Source organism: Drosophila arizonae, chromosome 2 (genome assembly GCF_054131065.1).
Source record: "Drosophila arizonae isolate 15081-1271.41 chromosome 2, UAZ_ARI_1.0, whole genome shotgun sequence".
Classification (NCBI taxonomy): domain Eukaryota; kingdom Metazoa; phylum Arthropoda; class Insecta; order Diptera; family Drosophilidae; genus Drosophila; species Drosophila arizonae.
Window position 1 is genome coordinate 27,402,983 of NC_142922.1, and position 21,239 is coordinate 27,424,221.

At 35.5% G+C, this 21,239-nt stretch overlaps 9 protein-coding genes, 1 long non-coding RNA gene and 2 pseudogenes across 10 annotated transcripts; 6 read left to right on the plus strand and 6 right to left on the minus strand.

Annotated features, from left to right (window-relative positions):
- Positions 1-5: 5 nt before the first annotated feature.
- LOC149270672 (histone H3) lies at positions 6-540 on the plus strand. The gene has a single exon (XM_089463177.1). It carries the CDS (start codon positions 59-61, stop codon positions 467-469), a length of 411 nt encoding a protein of 136 aa, XP_089319303.1. The 5' UTR covers positions 6-58; the 3' UTR covers positions 470-540.
- A 1,660-nt stretch (positions 541-2,200) lies between these two features.
- Positions 2,201-3,109, plus strand: LOC149270673 (histone H1 pseudogene; annotated as a pseudogene).
- A 47-nt stretch (positions 3,110-3,156) lies between these two features.
- Positions 3,157-4,865, minus strand: LOC149270674 (uncharacterized). The gene is made up of 3 exons (XR_016268719.1): positions 4,687-4,865; positions 3,945-4,388; positions 3,157-3,889 (listed from the first exon to the last, which is right to left on the minus strand). It is a non-coding gene; the product is annotated as an uncharacterized LOC149270674 (long non-coding RNA).
- A 406-nt stretch (positions 4,866-5,271) lies between these two features.
- Positions 5,272-5,755, minus strand: LOC149270675 (histone H2B). Its single transcript, XM_089463185.1, has one exon. The coding sequence runs from the start codon at positions 5,685-5,687 to the stop codon at positions 5,316-5,318; it is 372 nt and encodes a 123-aa protein (XP_089319311.1). The 5' UTR covers positions 5,688-5,755; the 3' UTR covers positions 5,272-5,315.
- Positions 5,756-5,897: 142 nt separating this feature from the next.
- Positions 5,898-6,368, plus strand: LOC149270676 (histone H2A). The gene has a single exon (XM_089463183.1). The coding sequence runs from the start codon at positions 5,937-5,939 to the stop codon at positions 6,309-6,311; it is 375 nt and encodes a 124-aa protein (XP_089319309.1). The 5' UTR covers positions 5,898-5,936; the 3' UTR covers positions 6,312-6,368.
- A 784-nt stretch (positions 6,369-7,152) lies between these two features.
- Positions 7,153-8,509, minus strand: LOC149270677 (histone H4-like). Its single transcript, XM_089462437.1, has 2 exons — positions 8,425-8,509; positions 7,153-7,349 (listed from the first exon to the last, which is right to left on the minus strand). Exons 1-2 carry the CDS (start codon positions 8,507-8,509, stop codon positions 7,153-7,155), a joined length of 282 nt encoding a protein of 93 aa, XP_089318563.1.
- Positions 8,510-8,776: 267 nt separating this feature from the next.
- Positions 8,777-9,311, plus strand: LOC149270678 (histone H3). The gene has a single exon (XM_089463181.1). The coding sequence runs from the start codon at positions 8,830-8,832 to the stop codon at positions 9,238-9,240; it is 411 nt and encodes a 136-aa protein (XP_089319307.1). The 5' UTR covers positions 8,777-8,829; the 3' UTR covers positions 9,241-9,311.
- A 1,752-nt stretch (positions 9,312-11,063) lies between these two features.
- LOC149270679 (histone H1 pseudogene) lies at positions 11,064-11,943 on the plus strand (annotated as a pseudogene).
- A 1,008-nt stretch (positions 11,944-12,951) lies between these two features.
- Positions 12,952-13,443, minus strand: LOC149270680 (histone H2B). The gene has a single exon (XM_089467131.1). It carries the CDS (start codon positions 13,365-13,367, stop codon positions 12,996-12,998), a length of 372 nt encoding a protein of 123 aa, XP_089323257.1. The 5' UTR covers positions 13,368-13,443; the 3' UTR covers positions 12,952-12,995.
- A 2,791-nt stretch (positions 13,444-16,234) lies between these two features.
- Positions 16,235-19,041, minus strand: LOC149270681 (uncharacterized). Its single transcript, XM_089467123.1, has one exon. It carries the CDS (start codon positions 18,780-18,782, stop codon positions 16,983-16,985), a length of 1,800 nt encoding a protein of 599 aa, XP_089323249.1. The 5' UTR covers positions 18,783-19,041; the 3' UTR covers positions 16,235-16,982.
- A 37-nt stretch (positions 19,042-19,078) lies between these two features.
- Positions 19,079-20,487, minus strand: LOC149270682 (histone H4). Its single transcript, XM_089467135.1, has one exon. The coding sequence runs from the start codon at positions 19,450-19,452 to the stop codon at positions 19,141-19,143; it is 312 nt and encodes a 103-aa protein (XP_089323261.1). The 5' UTR covers positions 19,453-20,487; the 3' UTR covers positions 19,079-19,140.
- A 240-nt stretch (positions 20,488-20,727) lies between these two features.
- LOC149270683 (histone H3) lies at positions 20,728-21,239 on the plus strand. The gene has a single exon (XM_089465911.1). The coding sequence runs from the start codon at positions 20,758-20,760 to the stop codon at positions 21,166-21,168; it is 411 nt and encodes a 136-aa protein (XP_089322037.1). The 5' UTR covers positions 20,728-20,757; the 3' UTR covers positions 21,169-21,239.

Consider the following 21,239-nt stretch of genomic DNA (forward strand, 5'->3'; position numbering starts at 1 on the left):
TAACTTCGACCGATCATTGTGTTTTGAATTGTGTCAGTGTAAGGTTGAATTGTGAAAAATGGCTCGTACAAAGCAGACCGCTCGCAAGTCTACTGGAGGCAAGGCTCCTCGTAAGCAGTTGGCTACTAAGGCAGCACGTAAAAGTGCGCCAGCTACTGGCGGTGTGAAAAAACCTCATCGCTATCGCCCTGGTACAGTTGCTCTGCGTGAAATTCGTCGTTACCAGAAGAGCACAGAATTGCTTATTCGCAAGTTGCCGTTCCAGCGTTTAGTCCGTGAAATCGCTCAGGATTTCAAGACTGACCTTCGTTTCCAAAGCTCAGCTGTAATGGCTCTGCAGGAAGCTAGCGAAGCCTACTTGGTTGGCCTATTCGAAGATACAAATTTGTGCGCCATTCATGCTAAGCGTGTCACGATCATGCCCAAGGACATTCAACTGGCTAGACGTATCCGTGGCGAGCGCGCTTAAATTGCTTCGCTATTCTATCTTGTATTTATTACAAGCAACATCCAACAAATCGGTCCTTTTCAGGACCACAATATTTCTAACAAGGAGAATCTTATTTTCGCTTAAACTACTATTTTCAGATTTTAGTTGATCTCAAAAATAAATCGATCGATCGTCCTACAATATATAAATTGAAAATATATCTCGAATATGATTGAAAACTATCATACGTGTAAGGAATATATTTTATTTATTTATTTATTTTTACAGAACAATAAATATAGCTTCATTGAACTAGCAAAAAAGTTGCATTTTTATAAGGCGTTTGGTGTAAATTAAACATTTTCAGTAGTTAGCCAATTGCATTCCAATTGAGATCTGACTTATTTCTGATCGTGTGTGTGTTTTTTTTTTTTTTTTTTTTTTTTTAACATTTTGATATACACGTAAAAGGATTTTAAATATTTTGTATAATTTTTGCCTTATGTGCCTTGTGTGTCTCATAAGATAAAAATAATATTCTAACACTGATGTATTTCTTTGCGCAAGATAAGTGTATCTGAAATGTAATGTTAAATATGATGGTATGAAATGATTTTATTTTTGAAGTAAGTAAAGAAAATATTAATATAATATTTGCATTCTAATTTTTAAATTTATATTTATTACTATATTTATAATGTTAAGGAGAAAATTTTATTTTTCTGAACGATTTTTGTTTAGCGTTGGCTCAAAAGTGCCACTGTTTTTAACGGCACATGGTTTTGTGGAAATCATAATTGAAAACTCTATTATACGTATAAAGAAAATATTTTATTTATTTATTTATTTTTACAGAACAATATATATAGCTTTATTGAACTAGCAAAAAAGTTGCATTTTTATAAGGCGTTTGGTGTAAATTAAACATTTTCAGTAGTTAGCCAATTGCATTCCAATTGAGATCTGACTTATTTCTGATCGTGTGTGTGTTTTTTTTTTTTTTTTTTTTTTTTTTAACATTTTGATATACACGTAAAAGGATTTTAAATATTTTGTATAATTTTTGCCTTATGTGCCTTGTGTGTCTCATAAGATAAAAATAATATTCTAACACTGATGTATTTCTTTGCGCAAGATAAGTGTATCTGAAATGTAATGTTAAATATGATGGTATGAAATGATTTTATTTTTGAAGTAAGTAAAGAAAATATTAATATAATATTTGCATTCTAATTTTTAAATTTATATTTATTACTATATTTATAATGTTAAGGAGAAAATTTTATTTTTCTGAACGATTTTTGTTTAGCGTTGGCTCAAAAGTGCCACTGTTTTTAACGGCAAATGGTTTTGTTGAAATCATTTTTAATATATAAATCCATTGCGTTTGTTCATATTAATGGTTGCATTCAATTAACAAATTAATAAATTATTATCTTTTAAATTTATATATTAACATTTTTATTATTATCTAATTAAAAACATGGTTTTTCCAATATAACTTATTTTGCATTCACACAAACTTCAACTTTGAGGGGCAATAAAAAATCATGAAATTATAAAAATGTGAGTAAAAACTAAATTTATGAATTTTTCAAACATTTGAGAATACAATCTAAAACATATTTAGTGTGGATATAAAATTTAAACTGTTCAAAAAGACAAGTCAATAAAATGGTAATTGTAAACTTTTGCGTATCGTACATTCAATGGCACAAACATTCTCGTTCGGCCTTCCTCCTCGATTCTCATTCAAACGGGTGACCAAAATTCATAATATTTTCCAATTAAACAATAAGTAAAACGTTGCGTTTTGTTTGTTATAAAGTGAAAAGTAAAGAAGTGAATAATACAAAATGTCAGATTCCGCAGTTGCAGTATCCGCGTCCCCTGTAACTCCCCAAACAGCCTCAGCTGAAAAGAAGGTGGCTGCTAAAAAGCCTGCATCTGCATCCGCATCTAAGGCAAAGAAAGCGGCGGCTCCTCCAACACACCCACCAACTCAGCAAATGGTGGATGCATCGATAAAAAATCTAAAGGAACGTGGAGGCTCATCACTTTTGGCTATTAAGAAATATATCAGTGCCACTTACAAGTGCGATGCCCAGAAACTGGCTCCTTTCATTAAGAAGTACCTGAAGAATTCAGTTGCGAGTGGAAAGTTGATCCAGACAAAAGGGAAGGGTGCATCTGGTTCATTTAAGCTGTCTGCATCGTCCAAAAAGGAGCCCAAGCCAAAGGCATCCTCCATAGAGAAGAAATCTAAGAAGGTAACTGCATCGGCAGCAGCCAAAAAGAAGAGTATATCTGCCACCAAAAAAGTAAAGGGTGCTGCTGATAAGAAGTTATCGAAGGCTGTGCTGACCAAAAAGAGCACCGACAAAAAGAAAGCGGACAAAACAAAGGCCAAAGATGCAAAGAAAGTAGGAAGCATTAAAGCAAAGCCCACAACAGCAAAGGCAGCAAAGTCAAGCGCAGCAAAGCCAAAGACTCCGAAACCTAAAACTACAAGTGCTAAGCCTAAAAAGGTTGTCTCGGCAGCATCACCGAAAAAAGCAGCTGCAAAGAAGCCAAAAGCAAAAGCTGCGTCCGCAACAAAGAAGTAATTTCACTTCGAAATTACTCTGCGGAAACGAATTTCAAAACTATGAAATTTGCAATTAATCAAAGTCCTTTTCAGGACTACTATTACATATTTCCAAGAGAAAAAATACTTTCATAAGCGTATCTATAAGCCAATGAAAAAGAACGCCAATTTAAACAAAACTTATTTAATTATAATCGAAGTTCGTTCGTTACTCTAAAGATCGTTAGATAAAACAAGTAAGAAAGCTCTAGTCGAGACTGCTCGACTACGAGATCCCCTGAACCTTTCAAGCAATAACTATTTTAATAATTTTTCGCACATACACACACACATACACAAACACATACACACAAGCAAAACGCATGGGCTGCAGTGTGCGCTTACTATGAGAACTTAATTGTTTAATATCTTTTTGTGTGGGCATTATACTTGGGTAAAAGCAGCTCATTGAGGTGAACCAGCTCACTCGCTCTTTTTTGTGAAGTGAGCCAACTCACTCATATGGCTCACTGGCTCACCTGCTGATTGCTCGTGAGCTGATAGTGATCGCAAGCAACTTGAACAAAAAACTGTCAAAATACGTTACATTTAAACTTAAAAAAAAAATGACACATTTAAAATTTGTTTCTTAAAACTAACAGAACAAACTTAAAGTATATATTTTTTAGCTCCCTTCATTGGGAATATAACAAAATTATGAGATAAAATATAACAGAAAATAATAAAAAATACAAAAATAACAAAATTATGAGATAAAATATAACAGAAAATTAAAACAAAAAAATACGCATTCGAGATCCATTCATTGGGAAGTATGAGACATTAAACGCATTCCAGATCCACACATTGGGAAGTATGAGAGATTATATATACTATAAAAAAAGGAATCGATTAAGTATACGGTTTGTGAATTAAAAAAATACTTACTCAAAATTTACATGTTGTTATGCAACAACATCAGGCTTTCGACGTTCTTCGGTTTCAGTAAAGACATTCTCTTTCGCACTGTTTCACCTGCGCTCACAGGGCACAGATGTAGTGACTATGCAGAGCCGTTTTAACATATAAGCGTATAGTAATGGTTCCACCATATTAAGGGGTCGTCATTTCAATGAATGTATTCCTCGGCATTTTGACAATTGCCTGTCAATCTGCGAAGATTTGCTCGCCGGAATTTTTGTTGTTTTTTCCAGAACAACTGAGCCTTCCACGATTTTTCGTATACCGGTCTCAAGAGCTGCTGGATGCTTGGTTTTTAAATGTCTATTCAAATTGCCTTGTGACTTGCAGCTTAAGACACTTTTGCAAATCTTGCATTTAGCCTGTTGCGTTCCCATGTCCTCAAAATGAGTCCAAATTTCGCTGTGAATTCTAATTACCGACATTGAAAGTTTGATGAAATACACGATTCGTGGGAAAAAACGTTAACTTTGTGATTGAGAAGAACGCAAAATGAGCGAGTGAGCAAAAATGTCAACCAAAATGAGCTAGTGAGCCAAAATGAGCTAGTGAGCCAAAATGAGCCATATAGAAGGAACTGGCTCACTGGCTCAGTTCAGTGAGCCATTCATTTAAGCTCACTCCCTCATGAGCTACCCAAGTCTAGTGGGCATACGATCGTCATGAAACTTTCAAATCGTGATTATATCAATGCAATGCGTGCACTTACCAAAATACAAGTCTCTAGTATTTGAAATACGCCTTTTGCAAAAATGTGGGTGAGGGGGTGGCTGTAAATTTGATCAAAAACCGAAATTGTATAAAATGCATACAAGTATACATTTAAAATTTGGAGACTCTATCTTTAAAGATGTAGGAGATATAATTTAATAACTGATTTTCGATAAGGTTTTTTATCGAAAAAAAAAAAAAGAACGGGATGAGTTATCGATTTTTAGTGATATCCACGCTGTAAATACGAACATTAAAACAAATTGAAGTCTCTAGCTCTTATATGTTCTGAAATCGACGCGTTCAAACAGACGGACAGGGCCAAATCGACTCAACTCGTCGCCCTGATCAAGTATATACTTTGTGGGGTCTGCCACGCCTCTTTCTGCCCTGATTTCCCATTGAAAATGGGTTCAGGGTATAAAAATACAAAAAAAAAAGTTTTTGTGATAAGAATATTGCTCTATACTCACAGAGTTAGATTTGATAGTTGTTCGTTCTTGTTGGGCATTGTTGGCACATTTGGTACATTTTGTCACAGTAAGAATATTCATTGAAATATTTAATATTCTTTGAAAAAAGATTTGTGGCCCTGAAAAGGGCCTTTTGCATACACCGAGGTAAGATTTACTTGGAGCTAGTGTACTTGGTTACTGCTTTGGTTCCTTCACTGACAGCGTGCTTGGCCAACTCTCCGGGCAACAGAAGACGGACTGCAGTTTGGATTTCCCGACTGGTAATCGTTGAACGTTTGTTGTAGTGTGCCAAACGAGAGGCCTCAGCAGCAATACGCTCAAAAATGTCGTTCACGAAGCTGTTCATGATGCTCATTGCTTTCGACGAGATTCCAGTGTCAGGATGGACCTGCTTTAGCACTTTGTAAATATAGATGGCATAACTTTCCTTCCTCTTGCGCTTCTTCTTCTTATCATTCTTGGTAATATTCTTCTGGGCCTTGCCAGCCTTTTTGGCTGCCTTTCCACTTGTCTTAGGCGGCATTATTATTATTGTATTATTCACTCAAGTTCACTTTTACTCACTTCCCAAATATTTGACAGAAATTGCCAGGTTGGTTAACGTTTGTAGGATTTTTCGAACAACGTTTTCATGTTTGCGCACAGAACAACTCACCCTCTTTAGCTGAAAAAGTAGGTAGGTAAAAAAGTATAAAATGACATTTTTTCGGGTTTTGGGCATTCGATTCTTGTTTGTTGAGTGAAAAAGTGTAAGAAGAATAAAAGGAATATAATGTCTGGTCGCGGTAAAGGTGGAAAAGTGAAGGGAAAGGCAAAGTCGCGCTCAAACCGCGCTGGCCTGCAGTTTCCCGTTGGTCGTATTCATCGGCTTCTTCGCAAGGGCAACTATGCCGAGCGTGTTGGTGCCGGTGCTCCAGTTTACTTGGCGGCTGTTATGGAATATTTGGCCGCTGAAGTTTTGGAGTTGGCTGGTAATGCAGCCCGCGACAACAAGAAAACCAGAATTATCCCTCGCCATCTGCAATTGGCCATCCGCAACGATGAAGAGTTGAATAAACTCCTTTCGGGCGTCACTATTGCCCAGGGCGGTGTGTTGCCTAACATCCAAGCAGTTCTGTTGCCTAAGAAGACCGAAAAGAAGGCTTAAATTACGAATTAATGCACATCTAAACCAAAACCAAACGTCCTTTTCAGGACGACCAAATATGCAAAAGAGATGCGATTTTTCATGTATTAGTCTAAATAAATATACAAATATAATTTAATATAAGAAAAAAATTTCAAATAAAACAATCATGCGTGATGGTACAAAGGTACAGTCATTTTTTCATTCATAGTCATTCACGTGTCGAAACGTTGAAATACTGCTGGTCGACGGTCGACAGTGCTGCCAACTTTTCCGGGCAAGAAAATACTAAATTATCCTTTTAAACCTGCTAGAAACGGCTAGATCAAATTCAAGAATAGCCAGAAATATAGCCATTTCAGTTTTTATACCCTAAACCCATTGAAAATGGGAAATTGTGGTATAAAATGATATATTTTGTTGATCAGGGCGACGAGCTAAGTCCGTTCGTATATATGAACGCGTCGATCTAAGAAGACATAAGAGGCTAGAGACTTGATTTTTTTTAATGGTTTGATTTTTAAAAATGTCAAATTTCCCGCCAGCAGCTAGATTAAAAATTTTTCTGAAAAAGACCAGATCTGGCCGGTAAAAGGCTAAGTTGGCTGCCCTGCTGGTCGATCTGAGTGCATAGAATATTTTCTGCTAATACATCGTACTCTTTCTTGGTCGGATACAAAATATATACATCATTGTTCGTCTGTTCCAATATATATTGCAGCTAGACTAGTAGCGAAAGATAAGTATAAACTTTATGACGAGAATCGAATCATATTTTTCAGCTCTTTTAAGGAAATATATTGGTGGTCCTGAAAAGGACCGATTGTTGTGAAAATAGGTTGCTTGTTGTACTCGTTTTTTCTTAACCGCCAAAACCGTAGAGTGTACGACCTTGCCTCTTCAATGCATAGACAACATCCATGGCTGTGACTGTCTTCCTCTTGGCATGTTCGGTGTATGTGACAGCATCGCGAATAACATTTTCCAAAAAGACCTTGAGAACGCCACGGGTTTCTTCATAGATTAGTCCAGAAATTCGCTTCACGCCACCACGACGAGCTAAACGACGGATAGCTGGCTTCGTGATTAGAGCTGGAAAATACATCGATTGTACTATCGATACATCGATGTTTTTGTATTTTTGAAATACATCGATGTTCGCTTGCTACTATCGATATTTTTCATTCACACATTAAGGATCAGCCAGAGGCTAAAAGTGCTATACAGTTTTTGAAAGAACGTTTCCCTGCACGCCTTTTCTCGTATGAGTCTCGCACCATACCGAGAATTGCAACAATGATAGATCCTCGTTTCAAAAAAGAAGGGTTTTTGTCTGTCTCAAATGCTGAACAGGCTTCAAAAGCCCTTGAAGATGAGCTGTCGCTGGAAATGTCCAAAGCAACGCGAATTTCTCAACCAACTCCAACAACACCAGAGCCGGTACGGTTTTCGTTTATGAAGAATAAGCTACAAAGCAAAGTGTCGACCTCAAAGAGTAGTGCCATAATCATCTTGAGGCAGCATTTGGAAAATTCTATTGCACCAGAGGAATGCAATTCACTGGAATATTGGAAGGTAAGATGAAATTTGTTGATAAACTACTAAAATTCAAAATTAAAAAAAATAATTTTAAGGGCTGTCCCACCGATTCAAACGCCATGAAAAATATGGCTAGGAAATTTTTGTGTGTTCCGGCGTCATCGTGCGAGTCGGAACGGACTTTTAGTAAAGCTGGGCAAATTATATCCGATCGCCGCTGTTCTTTGAAATCCAGGATAGTAAATAAATTATTGTTCCTTAATAAAAACATGAAACTTATGGATCTCAAATAGACTTAATTATTATGTATTATGTATCCTAAATGCTTTAAATGAAATGAAAGTACTGTTTTTGTTATTAATTAGACGATAAGTTGAATATAAATGAAGTTTATAAATAAATCAAAAATGTTTATTATTAATTTTATTAAGCTCTGTATCCTGAAAGAATATAAACAATTTCACACCAAGCAACAATTTTGAATATTCCGCGCAAACATCGAAAACATCGATGTAACATCGATGTTTTCTTCAAAAAACATCGGAAACATCGATGGCGACAAACATCGATGATTTTCCAGCTCTATTCGTGATACCCTGGATATTATCACGCAACACTTTGCGATGACGCTTTGCACCTCCTTTACCCAAGCCTTTGCCACCTTTACCACGACCAGTCATTTTTCACTTTTTATGTATATATGTATATACGCACTTCACGAATGTCACAAATACTCTAATTCCTATAACCAGAGCCACTGCTATTTATACCGAAAACTTGAGAGAGCACATAATGCTTGCATCCTGCTCACACACTACCCTTGCAACACTTACAACAGCAGAGTAGAGCAGAGCAGAGCAAGAGCGCATAGCATTTAACACGATCACGAATATGTCGATCTCTTTCTAACGCACCACCACTTTTCTATATAAGAATGTGGAATAACTTCGACCGATCATTGTGTTTTGAATTGTGTCAGTGTAAGGTTGAATTGTGAAAAATGGCTCGTACAAAGCAGACCGCTCGCAAGTCTACTGGAGGCAAGGCTCCTCGTAAGCAGTTGGCTACTAAGGCAGCACGTAAAAGTGCGCCAGCTACTGGCGGTGTGAAAAAACCTCATCGCTATCGCCCTGGTACAGTTGCTCTGCGTGAAATTCGTCGTTACCAGAAGAGCACAGAATTGCTTATTCGCAAGTTGCCGTTCCAGCGTTTAGTCCGTGAAATCGCTCAGGATTTCAAGACTGACCTTCGTTTCCAAAGCTCAGCTGTAATGGCTCTGCAGGAAGCTAGCGAAGCCTACTTGGTTGGCCTATTCGAAGATACAAATTTGTGCGCCATTCATGCCAAACGCGTCACGATCATGCCCAAGGACATTCAACTGGCCAGACGTATCCGTGGCGAGCGCGCTTAAATTGCTTCGCTATTCTGTTTTGTATATATTACAAGCAACATCCAACAAATCGGTCCTTTTCAGGACCACAATATTTCTAACAAGGAGATTTCTATTTTCGCTACAACTTTTTTCAATTTTTCGATTTCAGTTGATCTCGAAAATAAATCGATCGATCCTATGATATAAAATGTAATATAAAGAAAGTCTTTTGTTTTTAAATAGCACAATATAACTTTATTTGATTTTAAAAAATTGCATTTTTATAACGCGTTTAGTGTTACAGTGGTTAGCCAATTGTTTTTCATTTCAAATATGACATATTTCTGATTGTGTCTTTAAAACATTTTTATATACAAGTAAAAAGTAAACTATATTAGTTTTTATATATTTTGTATAGTTTGTGCCTTGTGGTACAAAATAAAGTAATACTTTGCGCAAGATAAGTGTATCTGAAATGTGATTTTGAATATGATGGTATGAAATGATTATATGTTTGAAGTAAAGAAAATAATAACATAAAATTTTCATTTTAATTTTGTAATTTATATTTTTTTAAATATTTTTAATGTTAAAGGAAAGATTTCATATGTCTGAAATATTTTTTTATTACGTTGGCTTAGAAGCATGACTATTTTTAACGGCAAATGGTTTAGTTGAAATAAAATGTTATTTATAAATCTATAGGCTTTTTTCATATTAATAGTTGTATTTTGTTAACAAATTAATGAATTATTATCTTTTAAATTGATATATAAACATTTTTATTATTAGATTTTATTTTTACGAATGATTTTTGTATTGCGTTGACTCAAAAGCATGACTGTTTTTAACGGCAAATGGTTTAGTTGAAATAAAATGTTATTTATAAATCTATAGGGTTTCTTCATATTAATAGATGTATTTTATTAAGAAATTAATAAATTATTATCTTTTAAATTGATATATAAACATTTTTATTATTAGATTTTATTTTTACGAATGATTTTTGTATTGCGTTGGCTCAAAAGCATGACTGTTTTTAACGGCAAATGGTTTAGTTGAAATAAAATGTTATTTATAAATCTATAGGGTTTCTTCATATTAATAGATGTATTTTATTAAGAAATTAATAAATTCTTATCTTTTAAATTGATATATAAACATTTTTATTATTAGATTTTATTTTTACGAATGATTTTTGTATTGCGTTGGCTCAAAAGCATGACTGTTTTTAACGACAAATGGTTTAGTTGAAATAAAATGTTATTTATAGGGTTTCTTCATATTAATAGTTGTATTTTATTAACAAATTAATAAATTATTATCTTTTAAATTGATATATAAACATTTTTATTATTAGACTTTATTTTTACGAATGATTTTTCTATTGCGTTGGCTCAAAAGCATGACTATTTTTAACGACAAATGGTTTAGTTGAAATCAAATTTTATATATAAATCTATTAAGGATTGTTCATATTAATAGTTGTATTTAATGAACAAATTAATGAACTATTATTTTTCAAATTGATATATAAACATTTTTATTATTATCCAATTAAAACCATAATTTTTCCAAGATAACTTATTTTGCATTCATACAAAGTTAGATTTTGAGGGGCAATAAAAAATCATGAAATTATAAAAAAGTAAGCAAAAATTTGTTTTATGCATTTTTCAAACATTTGAGAATACAATCTAATACATATTTAGTTTGGATATATAATTTAAAATGTTTAAAAATACAAGTCAATAAAATGGTAATTGTAAACTTTTGCGTATCGTACATTCAATGGCACAAACATTCTCGTTCGGCCTTCCTCCTCGATTCTCATTCAAACGGGTCACCAAAATTCATAATATTTTCCAATTAACAAAAAATAAAACGTTTTGTTTCGTTTGTTATAAAGTGAATAATACAAAATGTCTGATTCCGCAGTTGCAGTATCCGCGTCCCCCGTGACTCCCCAAACAGCCTCAGCTGAGAAGAAGGTGGCTGCTAAAAAGCCAGCATCTGCATCCGTATCTAAGGCAAAGAAAGCAGCGGTCCCTCCAACACACCCACCAACTCAGCAGATGGTGGATGCATCGATAAAAAATCTAAAGGAACGTGGAGGCTCATCCCTCTTGGCTATTAAGAAATATATCAGTGCCACTTACAAGTGCGATGCCCAGAAGCTGGCTCCATTCATTAAGAAGTACCTGAAGAATTCGGTTGCGAGTGGAAAGTTGATCCAAACAAAAGGGAAGGGTGCATCTGGTTCATTTAAGCTGTCGGCATCTTCTAAAAAGGAGCCCAAGCCAAAGGCATCCTCTATAGAGAAGAAATCTAAGAAGGTAACTGCATCGACAGCAGCCAAAAAGAAGAGTATATCTGCCACCAAAAAAGTTAAGGGCGCTGCTGATAAGAAGTTATCAAAGGCTGTGGTGACCAAAAAGAGTACCGACAAAAAGAAAGCAGAGAAAGCGAAGGCCAAAGATGCAAAGAAAGTAGGAACCGTTAAAGCAAAGCCCACAACAGCAAAGGCGGCAAAGTCGAGCGCAGCAAAGCCAAAAACACCGAAACCTAAAACTACAAGTGCTAAGCCTAAAAAGGTTGTCTCGGCAGCATCACCGAAAAAAGCAGCTGCTAAGAAGCCAAAAGCAAAAGCTGCGTCCGCAACAAAGAAGTAATTTCACTTCGGAATTACTCGGCAGAAATTTCAAAACTATGAAATTCGCAATTAATCAAAGTCCTTTTCAGGACTACTATTACATATTTCTCAGAGAAAAAATACTTTCATAAGCGTATCTATAAGCCAATGAAAAAGAACGCCAATTTAAACAAAACTTATTAAATTATAATCGAAGTTCGTTCGTTACTCTAAAGATCAGAAGATAAAACAAGTAAGAAAGCTCTAGTCGAGACTGCTCGACTACGAGATCCCCTGAACCTTTCAAGCTATAACTATTTTAATAATTTTTCTCGCACACACACACACACACACACACACACACACACACATACATACACAAACACATACACACAAGCAAAACGCATGGGCTGCAGTGTGCGCTTACTATGAGAACTTAATTGTTTAATATCTTTTTTTGTGGGCATACGATCGTCATGAAACTTTCAAATCGTGATTATATCAATGCAATGCGTGCACTTACCAAAATACAAGTCTCTAGTATTTGAAATACGCCTTTTGCAAAAATGTGGGTGAGGGGGTGGCTGTAAATTTGATCAAAAACCGAAATTGTATAAAATGCATACAAGTATACATTTAAAATTTGGAGACTCTATCTTTAAAGATGTAGGAGATATAATTTAATAACTGATTTTCGATAAGGTTTTTTATCGAAAAAAAAAAGAACGGGATGAGTTATCGATTTTTAGTGATATCCACGCTGTAAATACGAACATTAAAACAAATTTAAGTCTCTAGCTCTTATATGTTCTGAAATCGACGCGTTCAAACATACGGACAGACGGACAGGGCCAAATCGACTCAACTCGTCGCCCTGATCAAGAATATATATACTTTGTGGGGTCTGCCACGCCTCTTTCTGCCCTGATTTCCCATTGAAAATGGGTTCAGGGTATAAAAATACAAAAAAAAAGTTTTTGTGATAAGAATATTGCTCTATACTCACAGAGAGTTAGATTTGATAGTTGTTCGTTCTTGTTGGGCATTGTTGGCACATTTGGTACATTTTGTCACAGTAAGAATATTCATTGAAATATTTAATATTCTTTGAAAAAAGATTTGTGGCCCTGAAAAGGGCCTTTTGCATACACCGAGGTAAGATTTACTTGGAGCTAGTGTACTTGGTTACTGCTTTGGTTCCTTCACTGACAGCGTGCTTGGCCAACTCTCCGGGCAACAGAAGACGGACTGCAGTTTGGATTTCCCGACTGGTAATCGTTGAACGTTTGTTGTAGTGTGCCAAACGAGAGGCCTCAGCAGCAATACGCTCAAAAATGTCGTTCACGAAGCTGTTCATGATGCTCATTGCTTTCGACGAGATTCCAGTGTCAGGATGGACCTGCTTTAGCACTTTGTAAATATAGATGGCATAACTTTCCTTCCTCTTGCGCTTCTTCTTCTTATCATTCTTGGTAATATTCTTCTGGGCCTTGCCAGCCTTTTTGGCTGCCTTTCCACTTGTCTTAGGCGGCATTATTATTATTGTATTATTCACTCAAGTTCACTTTTACTCACTTCCCAAATGTTTGACAGAAATCTTCTTTTTTTTTTTTTTTTTTTTATCTTTTTATTGTCAAAGTGGTATCTTAATACTAACAATTTGTAGTACTTAATTATAGGTTTATTCTTGTGTGACTAATACAAGATAACTCTTAATTTAGGATTTGATTATGTATTGCCTTTCGCTTTAAGCTTTTTAGGCCAGAATCTTTTTCGTTTACATGTTGTTTTGTGTTTGAGATTCATAAGTGTGTTATATTTGGAAGCTTGCTTAGATTTTATGTATGTTTTAGGAAAGTCTCTAATAGAAATAAAAACCTAGATTATTAGTTATATATATTTTTTTTTTTTTTTTTTTTTTTTTTTTTTTTTACTACTACTTACAACTAGATAACTACTTACTCCTACTGTTAATGACTATTTAAAACTAATTAATAATGTAATATAATGTAATCTAATTATTGATCAGTGTTATACACAAGTCCATCGTTTGGGTTGATGGATAGGTTTTTTCTATGATAGAATATAAGCTTATTATTCGAGTCATATATTATTCCATTTCCTTTTAGGCTATCTATGTGGTTTATTGTCAATAGTTCAGATCGAAGTATGAAGGGAATTCTTTTCTGTTCTATGCTGCTTTGGATTAGATGGTTTGTAGAATTTCGGTTTTTTTCTATGAATTTTTCTAGTATGTTAAAATTATGTACGTCTATGCGTTTCATTTTTGTTTGTTTGTATAGCTTAGAGTTTTGTATGTAATGTTGGGTGTGGGGGTTGCGTGCGCTTTTCCCTATTGTGTACCGCAACATTTTTCTTTCAAATATTCTTAGCTGTTCCATTTGTTTGGATTTTATATTGAACCAAGCCACGTAACCATGAGTTAGGACAGGTTGTATGATTTTTTTATATGCTAATGTGCGTATTTTAGTTAGTTTTCTATTTGGCAAGTATGGGGTAGTCTCTAATTGCTTGAAGATGTGGGCTATGCTACGGAATTGTGTTTTTGCTTTTTTTAGTATGTGTTCTATGTGTTTTTGAAATTTGAGTTTTGTGTCAAAGATGACGCCCAAGTATTTTAATTCCGTTTCTATATTGATTTGGCTATTTTGGTCTATGTATATTTTGGGTGTGAAGTTTCGTGCATTTTTTTTGACACTTTTTATTTTAGGTCCTTTAAATATGCAACCAGTGCTTTTTTCATTATTTATTTTTATTTTCCAAGTTATGAAGTAGTTGTTTAATTGGGTTAGATATCTGTTCAGGTTCATTTCGGCTGTCGCTGCCCATGCACCTGCTGATAGTAATAAAATGTCATCTGCATAGATGATAGGTTGTATGCGTGGGGTATTTCTCATATTAGGGGGATGTATGTATTCTGGTATGTCTGCTAGGTATATGTTGAAGAGGATGGGTGCTAGTAGTGAGCCCTGTGGGACACCTGCTGCTATTGTTCTTATCATTGAGTTCTCTGTACCGCCCGGTCCTATTACGTAAAAGGTGCGATCTGTCAGGTAGTTAAGTATTGTCCGTGTTATGTTCTTGTCGAAATGTAGTCTGTCCATTTTGTAAACGAGTCCGTTCGTCCATACTGTGTCAAATGCCTTCTCCATGTCTAGTGCACAGGCTATTACGGTTCGTTTTTGTGCAATATTGTTATGTATGAAAAGGTTGGCTATTGAGAGTGCGTTGGTAATTGATAGGTTTTCTCTGAAGCCTATCTGGAATGGTTTGAGTATTTGGTGTGTTTCTATGTGTTTTTTTATTAGTTGTAGTAACATTTTTTCAAATAGCAGACTGATAGCGGACAGGATTGATATTGGTCTATAGCTTTTTAGATTATGGGGATCCATTTTTGGCTTTGGTATTGGTATGATTTTGCTACGTTTCCAGGCAACCGGGAAGTAGTTTATATTGAAGCAGTGATTAAAAAGAATTGCAATATGTTTTAGTACTAGGAGGTTGCAGTGTTTTAGGAGGAAATTGCTGGTACCGTCTGGGCCCGCAGTTTTTTTGTTATTTTTGGAACGTAGCCATTCTAGCAATTGGACTGCATTGGTGAATCCAATTTCTTGGGCACCTGCCCAATTGCCTTCTGCGCTTTGCGTTGTTGTAAATTGGACTATTGGACTAGTATGTGTTTCTGTTAGTTGGGTGATTTTATTGTTAATGTGTCTAGTGTGTTGGTTGTGTGTTGGGTTGTTGTTTATTGTATCGTTTTGTCTATGTACTTGTTCGTATTGCCAAGCTAATGCATTTATTTTTTCAAATGTGGTTTTTCATTCTGTTGGGATTTGTAAGTCTATTTTGTTCTTTTCTATTGTTGTTAATGTGATATTATTTTTTAGGATTTGTGTTTTTGGTTTTTGGGGGTTTAACTGTTGCAGTTTTTTTAATCCTATTTTACAGATGTCTATTTGTTTTAATTTATATTCGATGTTTATCATGTTGCTTATTTCAATTTGTTTAGTTATTTCGAATTTGAGTTTCTTTATTAGATTACGCAGGTAGGCCTTTTCGTTACTTGTTAAGTGTAGTAGTCGTCTGTGCAGTATGTTTCTAATGTTTTGCCTATGTTTCATTAGTGCTAGGCAGTGTGGGCTTAGTTTTATTGTAGGATTTGGTTTGGTAGGGAGGGTTTTGATTTTTGGGATGGCTATTGGGGAGTTTATTGCTATGTTGAATGCTGTACTTTGATTTTCTATGTATGCATCGATTTCTCGTGTAGTTAGGTTATTGTTTTTTTGTATTGGGTTTAAGTTTTCTAATATTATTTTATTCCACATTAGTGTGTTTATTTTATTATAGTTGTGGGTTATTTCTGGTTTATTTTTTAGTATGTGTTTTTGATCTGTTTGTATGTTTATTTGTATCCCTAGGTGGTCAGAGGGAAAGTCATTAGTAGTGTGGCAGATGTTGTGGGATGTTATGGCTAGGTCTGTGGATGTTATAAAGAAGTCTATGGAGGAGGCTGTTTTACTGTTTGTTCGGGTTGGTTCTATTGGGGGGTGGATTATAAAGTTTGGTTCGCTTAGTAACCAATTGTATAATGTGATTCCCTGATTATTTGAATGTTTTGGATTGCGGTTTGGTAGGTGCCAGGTTGGGTGTTTTGCGTTTAGGTCACATCCTATTATTATTTTACCATTGCTACTGTTTAATGTGTCCTTAATTAGTTTAAGGTCATTAAGCAATAGTGGATTGCCTGGGCGTTTGTATAGGGATGCTAATATAAGGTGCTGTATATTGTTATTTGGGATTCGGAGTGATATTTGTATTGCCACAGCTTCAATGTATTGAAGCTGTGGAATATCTATTATTTTATATTGCAGTCCGTTTTTCAGGCATATGGCTACAGAGGTGCCGGGGTCTGCAATATTACGTCTTTGGGCTGCTATATTTGCATGTGATGCGTGTAATGTTTGTCTAATGAATTGGTAGTTTGTGAGGATGGGTGTGTTTTTTGTGTTTGTTCTATGTTCCGCAATTAGCATGGCAATGGGCTTGTGTTTGTTTAAGTATATGTTCAGTTCGTGTTTTTTGTGTACAGAGATTAATGAGTTAACGTTTTGAAAAATTATTTTACTATTCATTGTGCTATTTCAATTAGGAAATCTAGCAATAGGGCTTGTTTGATCTTATTATTTTCATTTGGGTCTATTGTATTATTTGTGGGGTATTTTTTAGTTAGTTTTTGCATTATATGAATGCAGTCTAATATGTTTTTGCCAAAGAAGGTTTCCATGTCTCTATTTAGTCCATCTAATGAGAGGGTGGGTTTTTGGGTATTTAATTTCTTTGCTATGTGCTCTCTAAGTTTTTGGTTGGTTATTGTTATATTGCTTGGGAGTGCCTGACTATTGGTTTGTGGACTTGGTGTTGTGAATAGGGATGAAAATTTGAGGTTTTGTTGAATGGGGCTATTTAAGGCTGTTGTGGCTTTGTTTATTGTTATTGTGTTAGTTTTCTTAGCTAGTAATTTATTTAGTATTTCTATTTTGACTGGACATACTTTGGCGTTTGCTGTATGGTTTCCCTTACAGTTGACGCATACTACTTTGCTATTTGGGTCCTCCTTGGTTACTGTGCAGTTGCCTGGGCTATGTGTGCTGGTGCATTTCATGCATCGATATGGCATTTTGCAATTACTTGCAACATGTCCATATCTTTGGCAATTGTGGCATTGGTGTATTTTGTTGTGTGTGTTAAATGGTTCTATTACTATTTTACAGTTTAGTATGTTTTTTATATTAAATATTTGTTTTATGTTTGGGGATTTCTTAATTTGGAGTAGCCAGAATTTGTCTTTAAATGGTTTTAGTGTTAGTATTTCTATTTCATTGTTTGCTTCTATTAATGCTGTTTTTACTTCTGCTTGTGTAAAGCATGCTGGGGGTAGTTTTTTTATTATGAGGTTGTAAGGTTTGAGGGAGCTAGGGGTATATGTGTAGTAGTTTTTGTTGTTATTTGTTAGCATTTCTTTGAGATGCATAAAGTTTGTTAAGTTATATACATTAACTAGGATTATGTTTTTATTTATTATATTTAGTCTATAATTACTTTTTGGTATCTTGGGCAGTAGCATATCTTCCATTTCCTTGGGGGTCGTGTTATAGATTGTGATGGCCGGAATTTTGATGTTGGTTGTCTGCGTTGGTTCGTTGTTGATGTTGTTGTTGTTGTCGTCGTTGTTGTCGTCATTGTTGTCGTCGTTGTTGTCATCTGCTTTTGGGGGGGTGTTTTGCTGCTTCTTGTTTTTGTTTTTTGTTGCTGTTGATACTGGTGATGTCGCTTTCCTTTTTTGTTTCTTCGAGGTTCTGGAGGCTGTGTCCAGTGGTGGGTATTCAATGTCGTTGTTGATGTTTTTATCGTCTTCTTCGTGTTGATATAGAGCGGCAAATTTGTTGCCCTGTAGTATGTTGTTTATGTTGTGATTTTGATTTTGATTTTCATTGTTGCTTGTTGTGTTTGTTTGCATATTTGCTATATTATTGAAGATTTGTAATTGTTCTTTTTGATGTTGGATCACTTGTTGTTGTATTTTTATCTGTTCTCTTGTTAGAATGAGTTCTTCCATCATTTGCGCATGTTGTTTTCTGTTTAAAGTGATTTGTTCACTTTCATAATTTTCATAATTGTCATCATATTGCATCACTGACTCACTTTCGTCATCTAGATATTCATCTAGTGATGACATAGATGTATTATGTTTTTCTGACATTTTGTTTTTTTCGTTTTTATTTATGCACAGATTTTGTATTTCGTGCATATGCACAGGCACTGTTTTTCTTTTCTTTTGTAGGCTCCGGCAGATTTGCCGGCAGACCTTTTTATCACGTTCTTTATTTTGTATTTTTAGTGTGTGCTTCCTTTTTTCTTTCTTGTCCATGCCACTTTTTCACTGCACTTCACAGCTTGTGTCTTTGCTTTTTTAGTTCACTTGTTTCTTCTTCACTAATTCACTTGTTTCCACTTGGCTTGCGTGCCATTCCATTCCACACTGTTTTTATCATTTTTCACAATTCAGAAAAATAATTAGCAACAAATACTTCACTTCGATAAGGCCGAGAACTGTTTCGAGCTAAATAACAACAGATGCTGCACTTATCGCGTGTTCTGAGTTTTATTAACGAGAATCGAATAGTTATTGAATTTCATATTTTCCAGCTCTTTTAATGGAATATATTTGTGGTCCTGAAAAGGACCGATTGTTGTGAAAATAAGTTGCTTGTTGTACTCGTTTTTTCTTAACCGCCAAAACCGTACAGTGTACGACCTTGCCTCTTCAATGCATAGACAACATCCATGGCTGTGACTGTCTTCCTCTTGGCATGTTCGGTATATGTGACAGCATCGCGAATAACATTTTCCAAAAAGACCTTGAGAACGCCACGGGTTTCTTCATAGATTAGTCCAGAGATTCGCTTCACGCCACCACGACGAGCTAAACGACGGATAGCTGGCTTCGTGATACCCTGGATATTATCACGCAACACTTTGCGATGACGCTTTGCACCTCCTTTACCCAAGCCTTTGCCACCTTTACCACGACCAGTCATTTTTCACTTTTTATATATATATACGCACTTCACGAATGTCAGAAATACTCTAATCAGGGGTGTCATTTTAGCTTTTTTCCCGTCAGATCTGGCTTTATTTGAAGTCCCAATGCGGGAAAAATTTGAAAACGGCGGGTTGCGGGAATTCTGGCTTTAAAAAAATTAATTTAGCTCTATTTTAGCTTTATTTAATTTTCATTTACTTATTTTGATTTATTTTGTTCTTATCGCTGTCAACACAAAAAATCATGAATACAAGTATCGATACATGATTTTATATCATACAATCTATAGAAATCATTTCGTGGTATGAGCAACAGGTCTCGTGTGTCAACAAAAAAACACTAACGTGCACGAATTGGATGGGCACAGAAAGAAAAAATTGATTTTGGGCAAACTCCAACAAAAACCACAGCAACAACCAACAGCACTTTTCCTCTATGTGGCAAATCACACATTAATTGCTCTCATCAACAACCTAGTAACTCTCCGCCAAACAAAATTATGCGACTGCATGAGCGTTTAGCGATTTAAACTACACCGTACTAAATGTACAACATAATTAAACATTCGTTGGCTCCTCATTTTCTGGAAGAAATAAGATTGGAAGCGTTAAATTTATTTTGGTTTTGGACAAATCAAGTGACAAAGCGGCTTGGTAAATAACAATTATTTATTAAACACCTGACCTCTCTTTAAAAGATTGAATACTTTATAATTTGTATATATGTATATGCATATACATATATCTATAATTTCTACGTTAATGGTCTTAGGTGTCGTTATTAAATACGTCTCTGTTGAGAGTGGAGTGATGATTTCGACGTTCCTGATTTGAATATTTCTCTTGAAAGTGGAGATATAGTTGAAGGAATCAAACAATTAAAAACAAATGAATAATCATAAATGAATTTAATTAAGAAAATAGTGTTTTTTAAACCCAGCTTTTATTTTGGCTTATTTTTTCCTGAATTTAGCTTCTTTTAGCTTCTTTTTTTTGCCAATCTGGCTCTATTTGCTCGAAAAATTATGACAGCACTGACTCTAATGCCTATGACCAGACTCACTGCTATTTATACCGAGATATCCGAAAACTTGAGAGAGCACATAATGCTTGCATCCCGCTCACACACTACCCTTGCAACATTTACAACAGCAGAGTAGAGTAACACGATCACTATTTGTCGATCATGAATATGTCGATCTCTTTCTAACGCACCACCACTTTTCTATATAAGAATGTGGAATAATTTCGACCGATCATTGTGTTTTGAATTGTGTCAGTGTAAGGTTGAATTGTGAAAAATGGCTCGTACAAAGCAGACCGCTCGGAAATCTACTGGAGGCAAGGCTCCTCGTAAGCAGTTGGCTACTAAGGCAGCACGTAAAAGTGCGCCAGCTACTGGCGGTGTGAAAAAACCTCATCGCTATCGCCCTGGTACAGTTGCTCTGCGTGAAATTCGTCGTTACCAGAAGAGCACAGAATTGCTTATTCGCAAGTTGCCGTTCCAGCGTTTAGTCCGTGAAATCGCTCAGGATTTCAAGACTGACCTTCGTTTCCAAAGCTCAGCTGTAATGGCTCTGCAGGAAGCTAGCGAAGCCTACTTGGTTGGCCTATTCGAAGATACAAATTTGTGCGCCATTCATGCCAAACGCGTCACGATCATGCCCAAGGACATTCAACTGGCTAGACGTATCCGTGGCGAGCGCGCTTAAATTGCTTCGCTATTCTGTTTTGTATATATTACAAGCAACATCCAACAAATCGGTCCTTTTCAGGACCACAA